General features: G+C 35.1%; 1 protein-coding gene across 1 annotated transcript in view; it reads right to left on the bottom strand.

Annotated features, from left to right (window-relative positions):
• LOC126367764 (uncharacterized) overlaps positions 1-11,689 on the bottom strand; it is a 63,208-nt gene extending 51,519 nt beyond the window's left edge. Inside the window, exon 1 of the mRNA XM_050011490.1 lies at positions 11,421-11,689. Coding sequence (XP_049867447.1) covers positions 11,421-11,517 — 97 coding nt within the window. The 5' untranslated portion in view covers positions 11,518-11,689. The remainder of the gene's footprint in view (positions 1-11,420) is intronic.
• Positions 11,690-27,864: the final 16,175 nt, after the last annotated feature.

Raw genomic sequence — 27,864 nt, 5'->3', positions numbered from 1 at the left:
CTAGAGTCGATTAATCCTTTCAAATATTCTTCCTCTCAGACGACGCCTTGATCCGAAGTTCGGGCCCAACTGGGCACCCTCAGGCCTGTCTTAAACGTTGTACCGGGTGAGAGCCTTCAGCGCTCCCCATTTGTCCGGCTAAGTAGTTAATGCCATCTGCGGCAAATTTACAATAAGAAACGTCAAAAAAAATCTCATTTTTCACTCTCGTTCTGTCATTCCATCTCAATAAACCACTGCTCTACTTACCGTTATTGTAGTTTGCATCGTGCTTCCTTGTTGATATCACCAAGTATGTTCCAAATAAGACAGCCACACGACCTCTTGAGAAAATAAAAATAATGGTCACAAAATAGTTTTGTATATGTTGTGACACTTGCCGTAATGGCATATCTAATTCAAACGGACGTAGAGTGCCCACACGCATATTACGTCATCCCCTCATTGTCCAAATGTTACCATAAAAAATGACATTCTCAGTTTCGGAACGGTAGACATTCACCAATTTGCATAACTCCTGTCCTGATTTTTGCGAAAGATATGCTTTTGTACTGAGTTCAACAAGTTCAATAAAGAACTAACAATACAAAGTTACAGTAAGAAGAAACATACAACATTAATAAGTATTTCTCAATCTATGAAGTTATACATAACTTTCATTTCAAACTCTTGTGCCTCTTGTCGGGTTAGAGTTTCTGTATAATTTATTTCAACTTAGATATTTATTGTAAGTTAAGGTTTACGATGCGAAGAATTTTAGTCCTTTTACTGGTATGGTTCTACCAATTTGCAAAGTAAGAGGACATAGACGAAGCGTCAAAATGCCATCACATCAGCAATCAAATATCAAACATTATTTCCAAACCAAACAATGAACAACAGAACAGCATTAGCATCAGAACAAAGTACAAAACCAGCCTAATAATATCAGAAACTTGATCAAATATGAAACCGCAGGAGTAACGGATGCTTAGATTACTCGTGGCCATTCAAACGACGACATGAATAATGTAACGGTAGGACACAAGGTGACAGCACACTGTGATGGGAATTAGAATATTCCCTTCCCTTCTCTAGGATAACGTACTTTATTAAAGTAAGTGTCTTCTAATACTGTAGTCGTTAACACTCTTAACGAGATACAGGTGGTGTCTAATATTTATATCAGCTTTGAAGCTGTTTTTGGTTTAACAAAATTAGAATTGACTTCAATTTATTGCTAAAGATTGGCGTCAACTTTAACATCTTCATCAGTGCATTTACAGGTCAATGTATCGTTGTTACCTTTAGAATTTGTATCTCCAATATTGACCAGATTACTTCAAGTACCATCTATTTAAATGAAGTAAGCCTCATGTTTACAGATATATGGTCTACAGATTTTAGATTTTACATGTGCATTCGAACAGTACTTTATCATTTTCCATTGCAGATTCTCTTTTACGTATAGATTTCAGAAGGTCGACATGACTTACTTAGAAAATAGGACGATAGCTTAAATTTAAATATGCCTTATACTTAAGTTCCATCGAAATACGGAGTATTAATATTACAGTTGCAGTTTGCTGCGGTTTTATCCGTGTTTATAGTATGTGTGGTAGTATAATGTTAGACACCTGTTCTCTTACAACACTGTCGACTGTGGGCGACGAAGTAAATTGTGAATTGAATACTGTGATTTACTGTGAGATAGTGGCCGTAGTTTTAACTCCATGAACGTCATACTAAGTTGTACAGACTGACATCGACTGACTCTGCTTAAGCATTGTTGTATCGCGTGGTTTTATGAGTTTCACGTCAAGATCGAGAGTCCATGAGTTTCATGTCGAGTGTCCATCATGTTTCCTTTTTACCGACTTCAAAAAAGGAGGAGGTTCTCAATTCGACCGTATATTTTTTTTTTTTTTTTTTTTTTTTTTTTATGTTTGTTCGGGCATATCTTCGTCGTATATGAACCGATTTTGATAATTCTTTTTTTGTTTGAAAGGAGATATACCCAAGGGGGTCCCATGTCAAGGAAGTCAGGATCTGATGATGGAAGACCAGAGAAATCGAGGGGAATTTTCAAAAATCGTAGGAGCGACTAGTGCGTTTGTAAAGTCATATTGATCAGATCGATCTTTAGGCTTCGGGAAAACTTCCCGACCTTCGAAAACTGGTCAGCATCAGGGAGATACCCTATGGCCTGGCAAAACTATACAACCTGGAGCAATTTTTCTTTCACGAAACGTATTTAAATCTTGATCAAATTCAATCGCCGGTGCAAAAAAACAAAATGGCGGAAAAAAAAGATGGCCACCATACAAAATTTTGTCGATTTTGGAAGAAGCCCGTTTGGGTAAAAATAATGTATGGGGCGCTTACTCAAAACGTCATGTAGAGTACGGAAATACTTTCTGGTCACCAAAAAATTTTTAACAAAAAAAAAAACCGACTTCAAACGCAAAACTAAAAAGCAATAAATAAATTTACTTCGCACAAAGTAATTAGTACGTATTTTCAATTAGTTAATTATTTTATAAATCTGAAGCCGGTGCCAAGGAAATGCTACAACGAAGTACCGATTCATATATTTTTCAATACTGATTGTTTTGTAATTTTTTGTTTGACATTGTTTTGTAATTGCTTTGATATAGGTATTAAACAATATTGTGTGTACGTAGTAATTTGATATTGTAGTAGGGTTGTTGTAGCATTTACTTGGCACCGACTTCAGAATTATAAAATAATTAACTAATTGAAAATACGTACTAATTACTTTGTGCGAAGTAAATTTATTTATTGCTTTTTAGTTTTGCGTTTGAAGTCGGTTTTTTTTTTTGTTAAAAATTTTATTTTATTTTACGATTTTAAGTGATGGTTAGACCGAGCAAGGATGCAGACAGACAGATTTTCTGATTTATATTCATATACAATAATATAATATATTATTAGTAGTGATCACAATTATTATTGATGAACATGTTTACACACACACACTCACACACGCGCTAACGCACACGAGCACACGCGCACGTACACACGCACACACACAGACACACGCACACACACACACACACACACACGCGCGCACACACACGCACACACACACACATGTGTATGTGTACATACACACATGTGGTTGTCAGTGGAAGCTGCTATCATACACACTCACGCATACATATAGATACAGTAGATTTCGCGTGGTTCGCTCGCTGCTAAAGCAGCTCGCGTGTCCTGTTTATTCGAAACTGTCCCTCTTCGTATGGCGGCCATCTTGTTTTTCCGCCACTTTGTTCTTTTTCACCGGCGACAGAATTTGACCAAGATTTAAATGGGTGTCGTGGAAACAAACAAAATCCAGGTGCAATAGGTTTGCCAGGCCGTAGGATGTCTCCCTGATTGGGAGCAGTTTTCAAAGATGACGTTCCGATCACACGCCTATACATCATTTTTACCCCCAAGACATTTTCTGGAAAAACAAAATTTTGTATGGCGGCCATCTTGTTTTTTCGCCATTTTGTATTTTTTTCACCGGCCATTAAATTCGACCAAGATTTAAATAGATTTCGTGAAAGAAAAATTGGTTCAGGTGTGATAGTTTCGCCAGGCCGTAGGGTGTCACCCTGATGCGGAGCAGTTTTCGAAAATCGGGAAGTATTTCCATACTTAACATGACGATCCGACCACAACCCCGATATATATTTTATATCCCGAGACATTTTCTGAAAAAACAAAATTGTGTATGGCGGCCATCTTGTTTTTCCGCCATTTTGTTTTTTTTTACGCGCTATGGAATTTGACCAAGATTTAAATAAGTGCTCTCAAAGAAATATTGGTTCACGTGCGATAGTTTTGCCAGGCCGTAGAGTATCTCTCTGATGCGGAGCAGTTTTTGGTGATCAGAAAGTATTTCCGTACTCTACAGGACGTTTTGAGTAAGCGCCCCATACATTATTTTTACCCAAACGGGCTTCTTCCAAAATGTACAAAATTTTGTATGGCGGCCATCTTTTTTTTCCGCCATTTTGTTTTTTTGCACCGGCGATTGGATTTGATCAAGATTTAAATACGTTTCGTGAAAGAAAAATTGCTCCAGGTTGTATAGTTTTGCCAGGCCATAGGGTATCTCCCTGATGCTGACCAGTTTTCGAAGGCCGGGAAGTTTTCCCGAAGCCTAAAGATCGATCCGATCAATATGACTTTACAAACGCACTAGTCGCTCCTACGATTTTTGAAAATTCCCCTCGATTTGTCTGGTCTTCCATCATCAGATCCTGACTTCCTTGACATGGGACCCCCTTGGGTATATCTCCTTTCAAACAAAAAAAGAATTATCAAAATCGGTTCATATACGACGAAGATATGCCCGAACAAACATAAAAAAAAAAAAAAAAAAAAAAAAAAAAATATACGGTCGAATTGAGAACCTCCTCCTTTTTTGAAGTCGGTAAAAACTGCTCCGCATCAGAGAGATACTCTACGGCCTGGCAAAACTATCGCACGTGAACCAATATTTCTTTCAGAGCACTTATTTAAATCTTGGTCAAATTCCATAGCGCGTAAAAAAAAAACAAAATGGCGGAAAAACAAGATGGCCGCCATACACAATTTTGTTTTTTCAGAAAATGTCTCGGGATATAAAATATATATCGGGGTTGTGATCGGATCGTCATTTTAAGTATGGAAATACTTCCCGATTTTCGAAAACTGCTCCGCATCAGGGTGACACCCTACGGCCTGGCGAAACTATCACACCTGAACCAATTTTTCTTTCACGAAACCTATTTAAATCTTGGTCGAATTTAATGGCCGGTGAAAAAAATACAAAATGGCGAAAAAACAAGATGGCCGCCATACAAAATTTTGTTTTTCCAGAAAATGTCTTGGGGGTAAAAATGATGTATAGGGGTGTGATCGGAACGTCATCTTTGAAAACTGCTCCCAATCAGGGAGACATCCTACGGTCTGGCAAACCTATTGCACCTGGATTTTGTTTGTTTCCACGGCACCCATTTAAATCTTGGTCAAATTCTGTCGCCGGTGAAATAAAACAAAATGGCGGAAAAACAAGATGGCCGCCATACGAAGAGGGACAGTTTCGAATAAACAGGACACGCGAGCTGCTTTAGCAGCGAGCGAACCACGCGAAATCTACTGTATCTATATGTATGCGTGAGTGTGTATGATAGCAGCTTCCACTGACAACCACATGTGTGTATGTACACATACACATGTGTGTGTGTGTGTGTGTGTGCGTGTGTGTGTGCGCGCGCGCGCGTGTGTGTGTGTGTGTGTGTGTGTGTGTGTGTGCGTGTGTCTGTGTGTGTGCGTGTATCTGTGTGTGTGCGTGTGTACGTGCGCGTGTGCTCGTGTGCGTTAGCGCGTGTGTGAGTGTGTGTGTGTAAACATGTTCATCAATAATAATTGTGATCACTACTAATAATATATTATATTATTATATATGAATATAAATCAGAAAATCTGTCTGTCTGCATCCTTGCTCGGTCTAACCATCACTTAAAATCGTAAAATAAAATAAAATTTTTAACAAAAAAACAACCGACTTCAAACGCAAAACTAAAAAGCAATAAATAAATTTACTTCGCACAAAGTAATTAGTACGTATTTTCAATTAGTTAATTAATTTATAATTCTGAAGTCGGTGCCAAGTAAATGCTACAACAACCCTACTACAGTATCAAATTACTATGTACACACAATATTGTTTAATACCTATATCAAAGCAATTACAAAACAATGTCAAACAAAAATTACAAAACAATCAGTATTGAAAAATATATGAATCGGTACTTCGTTGTAGCATTTCCTTGGCACCGGCTTCAGATTTATAAAATAATTAACTAATTGAAAATACGTACTAATTACTTTGTGCGAAGTAAATTTATTTATTGCTTTTTAGTTTTGCGTTTGAAGTCGGTTGTTTTTTTGTTAAAAATTTTTTGAAATTATTTATTAGATTAAATTTACATATGTCATCACGTTATAGATGCAACAAATAGAGGAGCTTTTGCCAAAACACCCAAAAGTAATAATTATAAGTAATAAGAAAAAACAACTTGCATTCACACTTCGTTTCGCAAGATAAAAAGAAAAATGTTGCAATTACAGTGACAAATCGAGTGAATATTGTGACAAATACAGAAGAAATTAAATTAAATAAATTATAAAACGACAATGTAATATACCATTCTCATTACCACCACGTAACGGTAGTATTATGTGAAGCTATGTTAAATACAGTTTTATTACTAGTTTAACGGCTTAGGAAACTGCGGTCATGTCAGCTTTCTGCTTTCTTACATTTTCACTTGCTCGTCACTTACACAACTGATTGGCGATACAAAGTTCTCGATAAGATATTATCTTGGGCTCCAAAGTATCAGGAAATCCGTTTTAATTAACGAAATGCAAAGCACGCAAAGTCAATTACATTTTTTATTCCGCGTTTTTTACTTCATGCTTTAGTTTGATTGTATCGATGCCATGTGTAGTGTACCATATGAAAATAAAGATTTAAATCTTTTAACTTTATTACACATACAATTACAATTTCTTTCGAGTTCATTATACTTACCACTATTAATAATAAAAAAATCATTACTACTAATACTTACTATTACTGCTAATTCATATCACGTGGTCTCTATAGTTTATGCCCGAATAATAGCAATAAGCCTACCCGCTATTACTTAGAAATGAGTGTATAATATAAACCACTGCATACCCCTTCGGGGATATACGCGAGATGTTGTGTTATATTATGTTACTACTATTGAAAGCAATATTTCATTTTATCTAAGATTCTATCAAATTTTATCAGTTTACAGGGTGTTAGTGACATCGTAACGAAAACTTTGAGGGGTGGTTCAGGCCATGATTCTGAGTTGATATCAAGTAGAAATTTCCGTCGCAAAAGTATGGATTGGAAAATAATTAAAAAGAAAAGAAAAAATTTCATGAATTTTTTGACACGAAATTCCACTTGATATCAACTCAGAATCATGGTCTGAACCATCCCCCTCAGTATTCGTTACGGTGTCACTAACACCCATACCTACTTATATGGCTACCGTATGTACTTTTACGGGGTGTAAGTGTCATCGTAACGAATACTGAGAGGGATGATTCATCTGATAATTCTGAGTTAATATCAAGTGGAATTTCCTATCTCAAAAGTATAGAATTGAAAATAATTTTAAAAAACTAAAAAAAAACATGAATTTTGCGACGGAAAATTCCACTTGATTTTAACTCAGAATCATGGTCTGAATCAACCCCCTCAGTATTCGTTACGATGTCACTAACACCCAGTATAACCCACAGGTTTCATATAAATAGATGCAACGGAATATATTAATAATTACAGAAAAAAATTAAAGATTAGATTAGATTATTTTTTTATTAAAGATTGAGGTAAACTAAAAGGAGGCGTCAAAGAACTTACAGAATTTTATGAAAAATTCTATGAATGTAAACAATTTTTAATAAGTACATCTCTTCGTTTGCTAAATACGGCTGATCCTCTACCAGCTACCGTAAAGTAAAAAATATTATTACCAAAGATATAATAACGACATTGAGCCTGCTATTGCAATGTCTCGGTTAAAGTAATTGCAGTTACGACAGCTATTGGCCTTCCCCCATCCTCTGCTATTAAAGAGATATTTAATAACACATATATATTTGTTACCTAGTGTATTAATGATAGTGTGAAAGAAGCTCAGAGCGTATAATGTCTATGGTATGTGCAAGGTGTATGTTATAGTAGATATTATGGGACCTTGAAGCATGGAGTTTGAAACTTCACCTATCTTATGACTGATCTTTATCGAGGTTACTTATTTCTTAAGACCTTGAATGATTTACAAATAAGTAACTCACTTTATTATCTGGAGGGGATTGCATCTAAACTGAGCAGCTTGCTATTACATTATCCTTGGATAATGTAACCTATTAAATGTTAGGTTAGGTCCTCCTGGTTTTGAACGGAGTCGCTATTAAGCAAGTATGTCGGCATTTTACAGGTCGCTTTAATCAATTTCTTGTAAATCTATCAATCATCTTTTCTGAAGACATAACGATGATAGACTATAAATTCGTTTTCATTTTTTATTAAATTTCTTTACATGTTTTTGTTACGATCAACAGTATTACGAGTTCTTACATTGTATTATATTTTTTATCAATCTCCTACGTCATTAGCGTACGGTATCCAATTATTTAATAATAATAGCAAAATGTAACGGGTCACCGGAATAGGTAGAGAATATATTTGCATATAAATAGTATCATTAGAAAAACTTGTTCTACCAAATGTAAATCAGTAACTACGTATATCAGCTGCTTAAGATTGAGATCGAGAATGATGCATGTGGCAATGCAGGGGTACTACAGAATAGAAATTATTAGTAGAACTAGTAGGATCTTAGTTCCAGAATGGTTACCTCGGGTATTATTCCTCACTAACTCTGGTTATTATCTCTCAGGCGTTATCCTGTTTTTCAATCATCCGCCTACTTAACCTGAAGATTTGACAAGTCCGGTTTTTTACAGAAGCGACTTCGTATCTGGCTTATCAACTCGCGAAGGGAAAACCAGCCTGTGAATGGAGGGAATGAGAATGTGGAATGCGGGGAATATCTCCACGCTAACCTTGGTGTTGGGGTTATTATAAACGTCACAAACTATACGATAGATAAAGAGAAATGTTTGATCTTTCCTAGACTTGATGGTGTGACAGGCAACGACAGCGCTTTACCTCCAATAGATACAAAAGATGGTTCCTGATTCCTGATGACTGCTATCATAATCAGTATAACTTATTAGAAGGAGACAAGGTATTGTGCACTTAATATAAGATACATTAAAAGCGAAGAATTGTTTGTATGAGTTCTAAGAATCAAAAACTTGAAATTCGAAAATTCAAACGCTCTGGACGTTTTGGCTGAAACGACTCTGGTCTAATATTACGTGTAGGTACTAAGTACCTACATGTTAAATACCACCGCGTGTAAATCTTCATCTAGTAGTACTGTAAAGATGCAATTGAGTCTAATTCCCTTGGAAATCAGGTGTAAGATACCGACGCGCGGTCGTACAACCGGACCGCACTTGTCAGACGACTCTCGCTGTTCGCACGATCTTACTTTTTATGTCGGTCCTCAGTCTGATTGGTCCGGACGTCGGCGCATGCCTGACAACGATCCTTATTGAGAAACTCAATGAGATTGAGTAAAATACTCAAGCTTTGAGGAAGGTATAAGTCGCCATTATCCGGCCTATTTCCCGTAAGGATAGGTAAAGACTACGGAATTCCTGTTGATATGATAATGTAACACCATTTTCGCTTCCTCTACTCTCATCATGGTATGTACTTAATCTTGTCCTGACCTTTCTTTAACGCGTCTTCGATGTTCGTCTGGACTTTATTCTTCCGAATCTACCATTTATATTTGTCTAAAAAATATTGATTGAAGGAAAGGAAGGAAATCATTCCTTCGTCTCATTTCAAAGGTGTAAAATATCCTGCAAACTTTCCATGAAGTACATCATATACCTTCATAAAAAATCTGTTATATTTTTATTGCGTAATAGGAGGTAGGTCTAAAAAAAGGAAAAAGTAAAACTTTCGATTATCCAGTCACGTTTTAATACGGTCCGGAACGGTTTCAATATGGCGCCGCCGATAACAGACGAAGATCAATGTAATTACTTCCGATGTTATGAGATCGTCGACACGCGAGATATGCCGCCATCAATCGATAAACAACGGCGCGAGCCGTAATTTTTTTTTAATTAAGATTTTTCGTATTTTTATTTTTTTTGTATTTTGTAAAAATATGTGGATGAATAATAAATCAATAATTAATATGAAAATCGTGAAATTTAAACTTATATTACCTAAGGAAAAGCTATGGAAATTTAAAAAATTCTGACTGTTATAAAAATTCAGGTACTTATATAGGTATGTACTGTTAGTTTTCTTACGCGGGCAATTTTTTAATAATTTAATAAACATGTATCAAATCGTTTTCATACCGAGGTAAAGTGTTACTGTGTCCCAGGTCGTGTATTTGATAAAAAATATAACAATATAAAAAAGAATATTGGTTCTTTTTTATTCAATGTTTAAAAATAAAAATGCATGGGAAACTTATGGACTGTTGAGAAATCAGTTGTGCAACATTCCACATAACCTTGCATTCGTGTGCTTAATGAGAAGTGCTAAAATGGTAACACCTATACGTATGGTATCAATCTAGTTTTCAAAAAAAGAATAACTAGTTTCACATGGCAATGGCCTAAGAACTTGCAGCCTATTTTTACATTCGTAGGTATGACGAATAGATATGCAAAGAGATTCCAATCTCGCTGTTTTATAGTTTTTAAATTACAAAGTACGTTTTGAATAAAGAAAAAAATACCAAAATTTTTTTTTCACATAAGTTAAGTTCTACTTTGAAAATTATATAGGTATCTTAATTTACTTTTTTTTAAACAATAGATTTATGTGGCGCAGGCAATAATGCAATAGGTTACTTAAATAATTCACAAATATTACAAAATTATTTTTGAATAAAAATAATATATAGATGTTTTAAGTAAGAATAAAATAACTATGTTGCGCGTTTGCAAACAAAACATTCATTATTCGTTCGCTCTACATATCTACGGTCTAATTATTTTATTACAGCGCCTTTTTAAATTCAATTAAAATTTCACCCGTGTGCACATTGTGAATGAATGTAACAAAAGATTATTTTTTTCCATTATTACCAAAATAGTGGCAAAAAATAGGTTCTATTAATTTGTTCTAAAGTTATGGCTGCGTGGAGACAAATTTTGTGACCAAGTTTTTTTTAACGTGCTCTAGTTTTTTGAAGACGGCATACTTTTTTGTGGTTTCGGGCCACTTTGTGGTACTTAAAAAAAAACTGCATAATTTTTGAGGTTGACCGTAAACAGTTAAGAACTATTTTAAACGGCATTGTTACGAACCTACTTTCGATGTGAAAAGCCTTAAAATTAAACAATGATTTGATTCAAGGTGAATACACGCAGATTAAAATACTGCTGCAGAATCCGGACCGAATAATAGTGTACTTGCGTGTTTACGACCTCACAGGGGTCATAACCGTAAAAAATTACATGATAGGTATGAAGATTAGCTACATTATGAACTAACATCCGGTGTAAGAAACTAATACGAAAACTATTAAAAGGGGTTACAAAATTAAATTCAAACCAATACATAAATACTTGCACTTACTACATTATTTACAGTTATGTAGGGGATGTATCATTTCACCGCTTTATTTTTAGCACCAATTTTTTCAGTTTCATTTGCGGGTTTGAGTTTCAGAGTTCAGTTTTGTAAACTGAGGGTTTTATTTAATTAAGTAAATTATAGAAAATACCTTTCTTCCTTTTGGGCACCACTCTGACACCGATCGCATATTCAGTCACTAGGCACAAGGACAGAGTCAGTAAACAGTATCTCGCACTGCACCCCATGTTATCACACTAAGTCTCTGTTTGACTCTATAATACTCTACCAAGGCACTGGTAGCATTTGCATGGGCCCGCGCCGCGCACTGTCACTTAATAAATAATTCGAATAGCACGCACCGGCCACTGCACCACGGAGTGAACCGCCCGACTACCCTATATTTTGACTTATAGCAATTTGGCAGTGCGAATCCTACTTGTATATAAAACCTTTCGCCGGCTCAGGGCGCGCGGTCATTGGTCGCGGGCTGCGCGCGAAGGTGAAGGGAGCTAGCGCCCCACCACGGGAGGGGGGAGCCAGGGTCGTCAGACACTTTTGCTATCGACGACGGCGCGCGGCGGCGCTGGCGCAGCTATCGCGCGGTTCGTGCGCCCGCGCAGCGCCCCAGCTCTCCGTCTCTTACGTCACCTGCTCGTTGACCGCTTTATGCTTTCAATGAATATCTAGGAATTGGTCCACTTTGGAAACCGCTGAGTTTGAATGTGAATTTAATTTCACGCGTTTAGTAAATTAAGTAATTTCGCGCTGCAGGTGGAAATTATGGAGGATACTCGAATAACCGGCGGAATTGACTCGTTCGTTAGATCGTCAGGTGCACTGTAGTTTCTTTTTAGAACTCTACTTATGTAGTGTATTAATATGCAGCTTTTCGATGATATATCATCAGAAAATTTGTGGCTACAATTTATCTTGCTATAGGAATTCTGAGATGGATAATTAGGTATAATTTTATGATGAACTACACAGTTCAATGGCACAATACCTACGTGATTTCAGGTCACTATGCTATAGCGGATCGCATAGATAGACCAACTTCTTGACAGTCTTTATTACAATTTTACGATGCGTTTGGGATTATGTTTCTATTTACTCCAAAAAATATTTTAATTTCCAAACATTGAAACTTCACAGAGCTATCTGAACGTACATTCGCAACACAAAATTAATTCAAAAAGAAATTTTAAAAGCGAACGCGGAAGGCTTAAGTGACGCAACAACCTGGAAGTTAAAAAATGCCTACAAAAAGTAAAGAGCTAACGAGAATGTTAACAATAAGTGCTACACATACGCATCTGAACCAATTACTATATTAAGTAACATGAAACCTGTAATTGGGGCCAGAAGAAAGGTTCTTAGGCCTGTAATCGTAATTATAAGTGTACTGAACGATTGGTTAATTTCGAAAATTGGAGCAATCAAGAGTTAAACGGGTTTCATAAGCTTGCTGGTTTTTTGGATTGGACCTTGAATATATCTTTGAATGACTTAGCCCTTGGCCTACCTAGTAACGATGGTAATATTTAGGCGCGCATTTATAACGTTGGTGTAACAATGTAACCTCCCCGGTTGGCATGGCTCTTGTCTTCCAACCTTACGTTCTGGCATGTTATCCTTCTTCACGTGTTTTTGAATCACTTTCAAACTTTCAGACCTTTTAAACATTTGTTTTCACTCATCAGTTCCGAAGAAGCGACGACGTAGCTGATCCATTATCATCAAGGACAACTACTACTTCAGTATTTTACTTCCTTTTGGTACTTTAGTTCTCCACTAATGCAAAAGTATTGTGCATTGTTGTTTGTGCTTCGTGCCCACCGTTTTAGAGTCTTTGACCTTTTCGGGTCTATATTTTACGTGTACATTTAATGAACTACCAGTCACGATCATCTTAATTATTTTTTCAACGACATCCGGGGCTTCCAGTCGTAATAAAGCAATCAGAAAACAACTTGCAGCTACTTCTGATGGAAATTAAACGAAGTTCTATTGGATATGACGAACTATATTCCGGCCAAGTGGTTATTGCCATCTGCGGCAAATCTACAATAAGTCAGGTCAAAAAAAAGATGAACTGTATACAGTTCTGTATAATCTACCACAGATTTTAGACAAGCGTCAAAAAGTTTAGTATCTACTACATAGAAAGGGTTTTTCAACAAAATATTTTCTATCCAAGAAGGAATACGTATTTGTTTAGGGCAAGAGAATCACAGACACACTTGCCTAAGGTCACGTAATACATTTCTTACGTCACTAAAGGCACAGGAAGATGCTAGATATAAACTATCTTTCCTCGAATCCTAATGAATAACACAAATTAATCATCTTTAAGGATTTACCTACCTACTTAACCACAATCTTCGATTTTTAAGTATAATTATTAAATTCAGGTCATTATACTTATATAATAACTATTTAATTACCTAATTTGTCTAATTATGATACCTACCTTCAACAATCTGCGAAACGGTTACATTATTTAGTCATTTTCGGGAAAATAAATTGAGGTTATAACTTATATTATAATGAATACTTAAAGTAATAAAAGTTAAGTAAATTGTAGAAAATTACCTTCCATCCTTTTGGGCACCACTCTGACACCGATCGCATATTCAGTCACTAGGCACAAGGACAGAGCCACTAAACAGTATCTTGCACTGCATGCCATGATATCACACATGTCTCTATTTGATTGTATAATACTTTACCAAGGCACTAGTAGAAATTTAATAATAAATAAATTCAAATTCAAATTTAATTTATTGCACCAAAATAAAATCAAATAGTAAAAATGTGACTAAAAAATAAAAATACTAAAAAATAAAATACAATATTGGGGTTATTTTTTTTAAGGCAAATAGGTAGTTGGAACAGACACGCACCTAGTCTGCCACTACATCACGGAGTGATTTCCTTTCCCAAATATACTTTTACGATCTTAGACACTTTATTTACATATACGTCCCACTGCTGGGCACAGACTTCCCCTCAATCAACCGGAGGGGGTATGGAGCATACTCCACCACGCTGCTCCATTGCGGGTTGGTGGAGGTGTTTTTACCACTAGTAGCCGGGACCAACGGCTTAACGTGCCCTCCGAAGCACGGAATCATCTTACTTTTTCGGACAATCAGGTGATTCAAGCCTGAAAAGTCCTTACAAAACAAAGGACAGTCTCACAAAGATTTCGACAATGTCCCCATCGGGAATCGAACCCGGACCTCCAAATCGTGAGCCTAACGCTCTAACCACTAGACCACGGAGGCTGTTAATTTATTATATACAAAAAGTTACTAATTTTAGCTAAAAGAATTCGATGATGACTAATGTATATTTGCGTTATTTTATTACAGATATGTAAGGTAATGTTTTAGTAGAACTAATTATATAATTAGTATACCTATTATTTATTTTAATAGTTCTGCAAAACGTAGCTCTAATGCGTTGTGATACGTCAAATATTATTTTACATTATTTATTCTAAAATCTGATTATATTTCATTCAAAACAATGGTTTAAGAGAGAATGAACAAAGACTGTAATGGAAAATTATATTAAATTGAGGGAAGTACTAATCCGCTACGGTCAACGGTAAATGAAATAACTCAATTGTTTGAGGATATGGGTCATTTGTTTCATGCAGTTTATTTTCTAAAAGCCTGTTTCGCCATTTGCTGATTACTGTCTGGTAGCCTTACACTAAACGTATTAGGCCTTTTCTCTTCTTCTTACTCTTGTCGATGTAGCATCCTCCATCTGCATCTATTCATAGCTAATTCCTTATTTATGAGACAGAAGACCTCCGCCTTTTTTTTTTAAATATTCCATGTAAGTTACTCGTGCTTCACGTCCTATCCGGTTGATTGTGGGGAGTCCTGTGCCCAGCAGTGGGGCATATATAGGCTCTTTATGTTATGTTAAGTCGTGGCCAAGGGATGCTATGCGACATAGACGCATATCGACCTCTCCAATGGTCGGATGACATTGAGAGTTATATCAGAAAGCAGTGGATGTGACTTGCATAGGAAGAGATAGCGTGAAAGAGAGGAAGCCTGATGATAATACACCCAGAAGTGGGAGGATATGGGCTGAGTAAATAAATATAAGTTATTCGTGGTTTTCCTTTCTTCCCTTTCACGATATTAAAAGAATATCGTCATGTCTTATTAAGAGGTCAATACTGCCAAATAAAAAAAAATCTGGAAATGATAATGAAGATGATTCAGTTAGGTCATCGGCATTAAGCTTGAGACAGGTTTTAAAATCGGATAGAGTTGAAGATGTAGGTAACATAGCAATCATTAATCACTTGTTAATTAATACTTCCATTGACGATATATTATTACTTTTTGAAGATTAGGTTTCTGTTTCAACAGGAAAGTTTAAGGATTTCCCCAACTGCGATGTTCTTTATTATTCACTTAAGAAATCCCAATGAATACAATTTATTGATTTCTTACGGATTAGGGTTTTGTTAATGATCTGTGTGGTTAAGAAAGGTGTCACAATATTTTAGTGATAATTTAAGAATAGGTTTTTTAGATTGGCAATTTTCGTTATACTGAATTGCTAAGAAAAAAAAAGAAAAGAAAGGAGAATATGAAACAGTAGGACTAGGGCCCTGTGCTGGGAGGTTTTCTGGCCACTTCTTTCCCGCGTTACAGATTCCGATGTGGTAGTAGTTTTACAGCTTGTTACATAATATGTATTTTTTTTTTTTTGATGTTCAAAAAGCGCTAACTTTCTAAGCCAATTTTGAAAAATAAATATTTTTGAATTTTTGCTATTTTGGTACCATATATTATCGTCTCGTAACGCTTAATCTGTTTTAGATTGTTGATCATAATCAATTGCATTTATATTGACCGACATATAATGTTTCATATTATTATGATATTGTAATATAAATTTTAATTTATTTTTAATTTACTTATTGATTATTTATTATAAAACTATAAGCTTGTACTAAACGAACTTGTAACATTGAACCAAACGAGAGCTTCATTTAAATAAAGTTATTGATATCGTTAAGTGTAGTTGTTTTGTGAGTATTAGTTTCATTTGCAAGTAACAAGTTATTGAGAAAAAAATAAATAAGTAGAGGAAGTTGCGGTATTTCAAGTACGGTGACAAATTAGTTATAATTATAATTTAATAAATATAAATAGAGTGTCATTTCGAAGTGAATGTAAGTCCGGTTCTGTACGGAGTGGTCAATATTTGACTTCAGATTGTATGAGAGTTCTTATATATCATTTCGCGGTTGGCTTTAGGCAGGAATGTGTTACGAAATACCTGACAAGGTGTCACAATATACATTTTAAGTGCAAGGCTTTTGAATTATCGATTTCATAACATTGGCACGAGTCTTATCTAGTTTCTGCAATGTTGTTTCATTAAGAGTGGGTCGAAGAAAGTTATTATAGAAAATTGTAGTATTGTAAAAAGACACTACAATTTGGTCATCGTCATTTCCTTTAACGTTATCCCAGAACAAAAAATCAGTTATAACCGATTGTACAAATTTATTGACAAAGTTGTCGGAAATGTAAATATTTAGGTTTGTTTAAAAAAAAATATTGAACAAAATGATTTTTTGCAAAACGAACGATGTTTGTGGAAAAAAACATGTGTTCACTTAAATTTCACAAATTTTGCATTTTGACATTCAACATTAACGTTGAAATACAAGTAAGTATAACTTAATTTCCAACAATTACAAATCATTAAGAAATTTTTATTTCATTGTTGTTCTTACGCATTTTTGATTGTTTCGTGCTGTACCTAAATTAGCTATACTCAATTACTGCCAAGTATAATAACAACACAGTTCTATACGTAATTATTGTTTGATACAACTCGAGGCAAAGCTAATACAAACGCAAGGACGCGTTTAAAAACTTTTAAATTTTTATGTCTAAATATTTAAGATAAGTAAGTAATACAAATCGCATTTTAAACAAACAAGTAATACAAGTATTTTTTTAAATTAAAAAAATAAATAAAGTAGGTACAAGACTTGTAATTATCTTACTACGATTGTTTTAAAATCTTTGAAAAACCTAGATAACTACTGCTTGCTTATTGTAAGTTTGAATGTTGCGTCAGATACATCCAGCATAAACGAACGTATACAATTAAAGAAATATAAACTCGGAATTAATGTTGGGTATGAAAAAAATCTACCTCTTCGTCTTCTATCGTGTGAGATGGCGTATCAACCTCATCAACCCTGGTGTCAGGGTTACTATTGAGCCGCCAAAGGCCCCTGACCTGGCTCATGTAACGACTACTACCATCGAAATCTACCTAAAACCGGACCTGTCAATCCTTCAGGTTAGGTAAGCGGACCAAAAAAAAAACTAAAATCCGTGATAGCCGTGTTCGGTAAACTCGTGACCTGCATCGTGTCACGGGTTTGATTCCCAGCTCGGGCACTAAACCACTGAATTCGACATTACTTTAAACCAGTTTGAACTCATGTATGGATCATAGATATTTCATATCACAGATAAGTTACTGAGCCGCCATAGGCCCCTGACATGACTCATGTAACGTAAATAAGAAATACGCGCGGAATGTCTTTTTCGCTTCTTCTTCTTCTTATCGTGTAGGTTGTGAGGTGAATTACCAACCTCATCATCCCTGGTGTCAGGGTTATTATTGAGCCGCCAAATGTCCCTGACATGGCTCATGTAACGACTACGTACTTACATCAGTAAGTAATATCCGGGACCAACGGTTTAACGTGCCTTTCGAAGCAAGCATCTTTTTACTTTTACCCTGACACCAGGGTTGATGGGGTTAGTAATTCACCGCACAATCCATACGATAGAAGAAGAGACAGATAAGTTTCCAGAATTTGTGCACGGTTAATGCGAAAAGATTTAGGCGTGATGAGCTGTGTTGTTCTTTTCTCTTTGAAGATGTCGAATAAATCAAAATTTGGTATTACACTCAATTTTAATATGCAATAATAATAGACAATTCATGCAAAACCTCTTGTAATAATTTCTCCTATCACACGTAATGCTCGAGGCATACCTATTCGTAATAAATAAGTGCTAGAAAGGCAATTTTTTCTCGATTATCGACAACAACATAATCGTATAATGCGATGTTGTGTTCGTATTTAGCGATAAATAGTTATTTTCTCTAACTGTCCGTAATACTACAATCGATCTCATATTTTCCAATAAATTACTACGTTTCGCGGAACTATTTCTTTATTATTATTTTTTTTTTTGCATGTGTGAAATTTCTGGCAAAAGAACTTCTTTTTTTAACAGAAGTTAAAAAGAGAACTTTTTTCAGTCCATATCCAGACAAATCGGAAAAGGACTGAAGTTTTGGGTCCATGATGTAAAAATATGGTGGGATAAGTGATCAAACCAGTCGCGCGCGCAACCGTAGCATCAACCCGCATACTTACACTGCCTAAGCGCACTTTAATCGTCTTTTTGCGCCAGTTGCATTCGCTTTTCGTGGAAATCATTGCAGGTTACGCATTGGAAATTACATTGTATTGATTGGTCTTACATCGAAAGCTATTACATGTATCGTTAAAGATAATCCTGAGTAACGTGTGGTACGTGCTCGCACGCGACGTCGCGTGCTTCGGGTTCCGGACGGTGCTGCGCGGGCGCAGTTGAGCAAGAGGAAGGCTGATAATGAAGTGTTACAGCGTTGACAATGGTGACAAATAGGTAACATAACACAGTACGCCTATATTTGCGATAGGGTAGTCAGAGGTGTATTGTAACTTATTGAGATTGCGTCAAATCTTCGAAACCACGTGTTATCGATTAATTTGATGATCTAAACATTCCGTCTTAATGAATTCAGTGGTTTCGAACCCGAGCTGTGTTTTATAAAATTAAATCGTAAGTAAATTAAAAAAATCTTATTCACCATAATATCTTTTATTCAGCGAATGAATATTTAAATTTAAAGCCACAACCGTTTATTTAAATTAAGATTAATTGTTGTACTTATGTGTTTTTTGTGTATATTTAAAATATATATTGTTATTTTTTTAAGACAGATTTATTAATGATTATATTTAAAGCATCTTCCTTTAATTATAAATTATTTAATATTAATATTCGCACGCTATGGTGGAGTGATGGAGTTTTTTGCTACAATCTATATATTTAAAATCTTTTGTACCACTCTAACTCTAGAGCGAATAAATTTTATTTCATTTCATACCTATGACACAACGATATACCTCTATATCACGCGTTCTCTGAAGAGGACCATCACAGTTTTTATGACAGAACTGCTCTTAAAAGCCGTTGTTCTTCTATCGTGTGGGTTATTAGGTGAATTACCAACCTCACCAACCACCAGGGTTGGGTTAAAGCGTTATCTATGGGTGAATACTTCGTCACCTCAAGCTTTTATTAGATGATTGAAGCAGTTCATTGTTTTAAGTTTACGCGGTTATTATCAAAATTAAAACACATAATAACGGGTTCTTACCGCGTTTAAAATAGGAATATGAAAAAAAAAAAACAATCAATCTCATCAATCATCCCGTGATCATGGTACTTGCAATCAGTGTCGAAATATTGGGAGTCTCATATCCCTATTTTAAACGCGGTAAGAACCCGTTATTATGTGTTTTAATTATGATTGAAGTAGTGTTCTTGTAGCAATGCTTTGTATGGCTGTAAGAGTTCGATGTGACAGTGGTAGCAGCGACTACACAACTAGAATTTCAGCTGAGAGTTGTTGGATGAAACGACAAAAGAAAATTAAAACTGAATTCAATTGATTTGAATATAGACTAGAAAAAACATCTTTGACACGGTTGGACACACACCATTTTTTGTTGTGTTTCGTATGTGAATCTAATTGGGTAGTTTCGTAGGTCAAACATAAATTATGAAATTCTGATTTTACTAAATAAAGACAGTAAAGGTGACAAAAACGTTTTCTTTCTTCTATTTAACTTATTTATTAATTTTAATAATGAAAAATGTAATAATAAGTGCGATATTTTGTCATGTTTTTCTATGACGTCACAGGGTGCTTTTTCATATAAATTCCATAGTAATTTCATTTTTTGACGTTTAGTAAAAAGTAACTGATTTGACTAGTCGGAAACTACCATGTTTAGATTTAATCAAACTGACAATTTTTTTTGTACAATATATGGACAGTCTTTCACAAACTGCATTGAACAAAACACGACAATGAAATCTGTTTGGATTTGATTCTGTTTAGATTATAAATTTTTCATTTTGACATATAAGCCCTTAAAAGCCTATTATATTTTATACCTACTTTGTTATATGCCAGTATGTAATATCAATTATGGTTATTTTATACCCTTGAAAACCATGCATTCATTAAATTCAACGTTATTACACATGTCTGATTGGTCTGATATGCTTTTTGAATGGTCAAATACTATAATTAATGTCATGGTATATTGTGGTTCGCGGGTTTTTAATCGAATAAAGATTATGTTTAAGAGGTAGTATTGGGTATACGTTTGATTGCTTCTTTTAGACCATTCTAGAACACTATTGAAACATTAAGAAAATAAAGCTGCTTTTCATTCTAAGCATTGGCCTCCGTGGTCCAGTGGTTTCAGCGTTGGGCTCACGATCCGGAGGTTCCGGGTTCAAATCCCGGTGGGGACACAGCGCGAAAATCTCTTTGTGATCCCTAGTTGCCTTGTGGTTTGCAACTTATAGTAAGTCTGGCAAAATATAGACTTTATAGCTTTAGAAATAAAATGAAAAGTATTTTTTTTTCAAATGTCTCGACTTTCCATGACAGTTGTCAATTTAAGAAGAATTAACCTACATGTAGGTACTTAATGTATCCACCGCCGCGGGATATTGCACTTTCAAGGCAAATTGCTTGGTTACCGATTTTCTGATAACTGACCACTGACTTGGGGAGTTTGTTTCCATTGTTCAATATAACACGGGGTAGATACCCTAAACGGTAAGTTTATAAATATCGTGGCTAATTGAGTAATACTTAAAAATATCATTGAATAAACAATTTCCTAATTTCAGCTACTTCATTATTAAGTAATAGACAGATATTGTTTTTTTGTTTTTTTCCAATCTTTAATAAACTTGTTTGGGTATTAAGTTCATCTTGAGATGGATGTTATGTTTTAGCTAATTAAGAACAACCATTACCCGAAAAAATAAAAGAAATAAAACATGCGTCCGTATTAGCAAAGGGCATATATTATTATGAAATGTAGAAAATTAAATATTAATAGTTTTGACCTTCGCAACAATTTGATGCGTTAATTATTCGTCATCAAGTATTAATACATGAAACAGCATACTTCCGTAGACTTTCTCAATAATATATACAGAATCAACATTAACCACACATCAATATTGATTAGTATGATAGAACCATTTATATAAAAAGTGTCTGTTGACGTTTCCATAATGCAAATTATGCCTATCATCTTATTAGTGTGATTAATTATTGCGCAATATATAAAATATTGGCCATAATTAAAATTAATTTTATGCAGTTTTGATATTTTTCTTTATTTGATTATGTCATTCTTATGACTGGCAAGAAATATTGCTTTATAATTCGTGTTTAAATTTCGATTTCGTTCTGTTTTTCAACATTCAGATACTTATGTTTGTTGTCATATATAATTAATTTTTAGGGTGCTGTGTTACGATTACTCACTGCTGGTGGTTCGACAGTGGTTGCGGTACCATGGCATCATAGTGAGATTTCTTAGAATGACGTTTCTCGTATGACAATGGAAACTTGCACTCTACCACGGGGTTTGTGTCGTGACATGCTCTTTATTTCGATAAGGTTATGAACTCAACGGGCGATCTGAATGGCGGAATCTATCTTTATACTTAATTGTCTATTTCGGTCAAACAATGGTGTGGTACTAATTTAAGTTTATCATTATATTGGGTCCGATTCCTACAGACACCATCTAATTTTATTTTAAGTTATATTATCCACCGAAAAGGAAAGGGACGGATGATTGACAACTGTTGATTTTAAAATGAATAAATAACCCGGACGAATCAAACAGGGATCTCGGTGGTTTAACGCGTGTTGTCAACTTAATTCTATCGGGTAATTGGGAAATGAAAAATTTTAGAGGGTTGTTTTGTATTTGTGCCTAAAATTGACGTGTGTTCCGTAAATTGTATGCCTGTCGATTACCCGTCCCTTTCTTTACAGCGTATAAGAAAACGACAGGTATAACTTAAAATAAAATTAGATGATGTCTACAGGAATTAGCACCGTTGTGTTATTTTTAGCTGCTTATCATGCTGAGTCAGACGTCCTATCATACAATATAATGTTGAGCTAATCATATATAAGCGACAAGCTGGTAACGAGGAGGTTAAAATGGCCACATCGAAGTAATTCATCTAAGAAAGCAATATTGCAATTTGACATTTGCGCATATAAAAGTAAGTGCGCAATGCAAACAAATGTCAAATAGCAATACTGCTTTCTTAGATGAATTGCTTCGATGTGGCCATTTTAACCCGCCTGATCACCGTGCGGCTCATTACGTTGTGTTCGCAAGTTGTCTACTGCTGCCTACCCCTATAGTTACGGACTTGTATAATGTAAGTTTCAGTAGGTATGTATGTATGTCGGATGGGATATCATATTTAGCTGTTTAATGCTCAATAATTCAGCATATTGTCAGTAAATTATTCATTATAATTTATTATTCAATTATCATTTTTCCCGACTTCAAAAAAGGAGGAGGTTCTCAATTAGACCGTATATTTTCTTTTGTTCGGGGATAATTTCGTCGTTTATGAACCGATTTTGATTTCTTTTTATTATTATATTTTTCCTACTTAGTACATTGACTAAAGAAATCCCACGTTATCGCCCACACCCAGTAAGCTGCCTCCTACAAAGTTTTCTTTCCTCTGCGAGCAAGAACAATACGCCTGTATTGAACAACAATTTAGGTAATCATTGGCAACGATTGATTAGCCTCAATACGACCTCCTCTTGACAGCTCTATTCTAGTGTCGTGATTCGTGATCGCCGCGACCGAATCAGTCGCTCTAGGATATTTTGTCGATCAGGTGTATGAGTTATTAGTACCTACGTGTAATGTATTGACAAGGCAGCCAATTATGGTAATTTTACGGTAATGGGCCAGAAAACTTATGTAGGTGTGAGAGCCGGACAGGTACAATCGTTTGGCGTAGAGCTTGTATAAAGAAATAATATATTTTGAGTTATGTACTTTAGTAAAAATTTCTTCTTTAGTAAAAACCGAAATAAAAAGGTCCGTCGCCTTGGAAAGTAAAGAATATTCTATTTTCTACAGGGTTTAATTAAACTTCAGTGAGTAGGTAAGTACTCATTTTAAAATTCAACATTCTTTATTTAAAAAGATCGTGTTACCCCCGTTAGGTGAACGTGTGACTTACATCATAATATCAAGGGATCGAATCTCACCTGGAGCTGAAGAAACCACTGAATTACTGAATTCGACTTTATGAGTTTTTCATGTTTGGATCATATATAATAGATATAATGTGGTTTCAAGGTTTTGTGCCCGGTTAATGGCAATAGCATTCTGTAATTTTAAATGTCAAAAAAATGTCGCATCATTTTTTTTTGTAGAAAACTGCTCCCAACCCCTTCAAAGAGCGAATGAAATTTTATATGGGCTTATCGCAGTTTTCAAGGTGGGAAGCTAAAAATTGGTACTTATGTACTTTTGCATATAAGGAAAGCCTTTTAATTTTACCGGGAACCGGGAACCGTGTTACCCCAATTTAAAGCGAGGGAAGTCGCGGGCAGAAGCTAGTTGTAATATAAAAGAAACCAGAAGGATATATTTACTTTGTTTACTGTACATGATGCAATATGTAGGAAACAAAAGCATAAAACGGAACCGGAGATCAAGGGAGGTTATTAATCAGTGCAAATGATTTTATGTCGTTTTCGTGATCATATTAATTATTTTTTATCACAATACATTCCGTCAGTGAATTATATTAATGTAACGTTATAATACATTAATTTAGATTAAGTACTGAATATTCATTATTATTTGATTCGTAATTACAGACGTATTGTGTAATGTAGTCGAATAGCAACAGAGATTTTGAAATATCCGTTATCACTTTTCTCTACGTTTGACTAACCTTTCCCGTTCAACGGTTCCCGGGAACTTTGGGACCGTTCCCGGCAGTAAAAAAGGGCAAAACTTATGTAAAAAGAACTTTGTTACCTAACCTTTGGGCAGATAAGACCAAAGCTCAAGAAAGAACAATTTGGTAAAGAATAGCAGCCTCAGGAACGGTACATCACTATTCAGAACCCCGTGAAAACGGGATAACGCTAGGTAGACGACTTTTAAAATAATATGTTAATCGATTTTTATTTAATTCGATTTGTTTTTTTTTTATATGTTAATCGATTTTTATTTAGTTATATAATCCCTTTGAAGCTGTTGTAACATAGTATACATAATATATCTCTATTTAGGCATTATCACAAATAAATGTATGAGTTTCTAGCTAACAAAATTAGCAATATCAAACGTTGTAAGTCAGCTGGGGTCAGCCTGGGTCAAGTGCCGACATTTGTGGATACTGGCTTATGCGCCGAGTATCACATTGGAATGGATTGTTCTCACGTGGAGACCAGGGTTTATTGTTATGATGCCTTAAATGTGTTTAGGTCACTTGATTTATAGTGACATTCGAGAATTTTGTGAACATTGTATTGATCAGAACATTTGTGTTAGTTTACAGCACATGTTTGAAAGTGTGCTTGCTTCTTTTAATATAGGATTCAATCAATATTTATCTCGTTCTTTTTAATATAGGATTCTTAATGAAAATAAAATTATTTTGTAATCGATATCTTTACACGACAAATAATTACAATTATAGAAAAAAGGTTTTGTCCAAAAATCTGTACCAATTCTCAGTAATTAATAATTAACACTCTTTGTAACAAACTAAGATTTAAATAAACTTAAAACTTCTTTTTTTTAGATTTTTTTTTAGTTTTATTATTAACGGCAGTGTTGAGTTAAAAGGAGTGTTGAAAAATGACTCTCAATCAATTAACTATTGACAAACAAAAGTCTACTATAAGACAATATGACTTACAGCGTAAGCGAAAAAAAAACTTGTATAAAACGTCTCAATTTTAATCAAACAACTGCTGCAGTTGTATTAAACATTGTACCAGCCTAAAGGCGAAAAAACTATTAGCAAAAACCTTACTTCCTTACATTACGAATCAACAGAACAACAGTAAAAAAAAGTTAGATATTTGAATCTATGACTAACCTATAAATTATAGATAGTCTCGGGAGAAATATAGATTCTCAAAATACCGTCTTCTCGGCCACAGATTAAATAAATAAAGACAATACAGCCAGCTATAAAGCATTAAAGTACATTGCAGTATCTAACCTATCATCTGTCAAGATAATGTCTCTACCAGTATTGTCTCGAGATGTGCTGGTAATGGTATTCCGATGGTGATCGATGGTACGATGTGTAACCTAGATGGATTATATGTAATTTTTGACCAATTGCTGCCGGTTTATGTCAGATTGTTGTAACAAACTTGATTGACTGGGTATTGATATGTGTAAGTAGTCGTTAAGCCATGTCAGAGACTTCCGTATAGATTAAAAACTGTGGTAACTGGGTAAGTGATTTTTGTTTTTTGTCTCTCCTCTCTTAAACAGTTGTTTGTAAATGTTTGTTTCCTTTTGGTGGTTGCCTGGAAAAAAATGCTAAATAGCAATTTCTGGCAGGAAAATTTACGATGAAGTTGAGGTATGCATTGGAGCTTGGAAATCAAACAAAATAGTGTTTGCTTGTTATATGTTTGTTCGGCTGAATTTATGATCGCCGAAACTCAATATCTTTAGCGTCACCGCAAAAATATCCGAGAATCGATTGTCTTTTAGAAAATATCCATTATATAAGTTGGTACTGATCTTAGGTTTTATTGGATATTTGCCAAAAGACAAAAGAGTCTAGAATATTTTTGCGGTGACACTAATGACACCCGAGGAGCTCGGTGGCGCAGCGGTAAACGCGCTCGGTCTGCGATTGTTGAAGTTAAGCAACTTTCGCAAAGGCCGGTCATAGGATGGGTGACCACAAAAAAAAAGTTTTCATCTCGAGTTCCTCCGTGCTTCGGAAGGCACGTTAAGCCGTTGGTCCCGGCTGCATTAGCAGTCGTTAATAACCATCAATCCGCACTGGGCCCGCGTGATGGTTTAAGGCCCGATCTCCCTATCCATCCATAGGGAAGGCCCGTGCTCCAGCAGTGGGGACGTTAATGGGCTGATGATGACTAATGACACCCAAACCCTTGTAGGTAAGTACTTTTAATATTCTAAATACATACACACATAGCAGTCAAATACATAACCCTCCTGTTTGCTTCGTCGAAGCCGCGTAAAAAAGTCCATGTCCGGTGTTAAATTATGGAGACAAATTGTTTTCTATTACTGTTGACCACCCCAGTATTTTTTATTTTTTTCTAATTCCAATTACAATGAAGAACTTTCCCGGCTACGTTTACCACAATCAATATAGATGGCGTTGTACAGCTTTGACGTGATAATTACCTATTGTCTATTACTCGGGTACAATAATTCCAAAATACAATGTACTTAATGGCAGAAACATATATAAAACTAATAGTTGCCTTATGTTTGGATCACATTATGTATAGAATTATGTTGCTACCTACCTCTATATTACTTCTCTTTATTTTGATCAGAATAAAAATGGGTGGAAGATGTAATTTTTCCTGGGTGTAATAAAAAGAGTCGTAATTTACGCCCAAAATAAAGATATAAGGTGCATTATGTAGAATAGCATAGAATATAAATAATTTATTTTAGATATAAGTAGGTATAGGTACACAGTAGGAGTGAAGATAATAATTAAACCTTATTTCTGAAAAGGGTCGTCAGCTCAGCAATATGTTGTGATAGATTTATCTATATTGTTTTTCGAGAACGTAGCCTGGAAAGGCCCTTATAGGAGCAACAAGTTTTTGCGTTTAAAAAAAGCAAAGGTAACGATCGTGTTGAAGTGTTAGTCAGTACAACATAACATTTCTCGATCTAAACATGAGTAATAATACACATTATAATTTGTTACCGTATTATAATATACACGGACACAACGGATTGTAATGCGGAACTTTTATTTATATACACATGCAAGCACTGTGGTAGATATTTAAGTGAATTATCGAAATACTATGCCGTAACCAGTGATGTGTAGTTCCCGAGAATAGTCCCACTTTGGGAATATTGTGAAAAGGCGCAAAACTTATGTAAAAAGAATTTTATCAACTAACGTAGAGGCAGATAAGAGTACAAGAAAGACCAATTTGAAAAAGAAAAACAGCCAATATGTTTAGGTACAGCCATGAGCAATATAATGTACCCACTTTAGGACTCTGTCGCACTAAAATATTTTTGACATTTAGTGAGACTTACAGTTCAATTTGTCAAAAAAGTTAATGTGACATGGTACCAAAGTGTATACATATTAATGCTCGTGACCGTACTA

The sequence above is a fragment of the Pectinophora gossypiella genome, chromosome 6 (genome assembly GCF_024362695.1).
Source record: "Pectinophora gossypiella chromosome 6, ilPecGoss1.1, whole genome shotgun sequence".
Classification (NCBI taxonomy): domain Eukaryota; kingdom Metazoa; phylum Arthropoda; class Insecta; order Lepidoptera; family Gelechiidae; genus Pectinophora; species Pectinophora gossypiella.
Note: the sequence above shows the minus strand (reverse complement) of the source record. Positions and strands in the feature narration are given on the sequence as shown.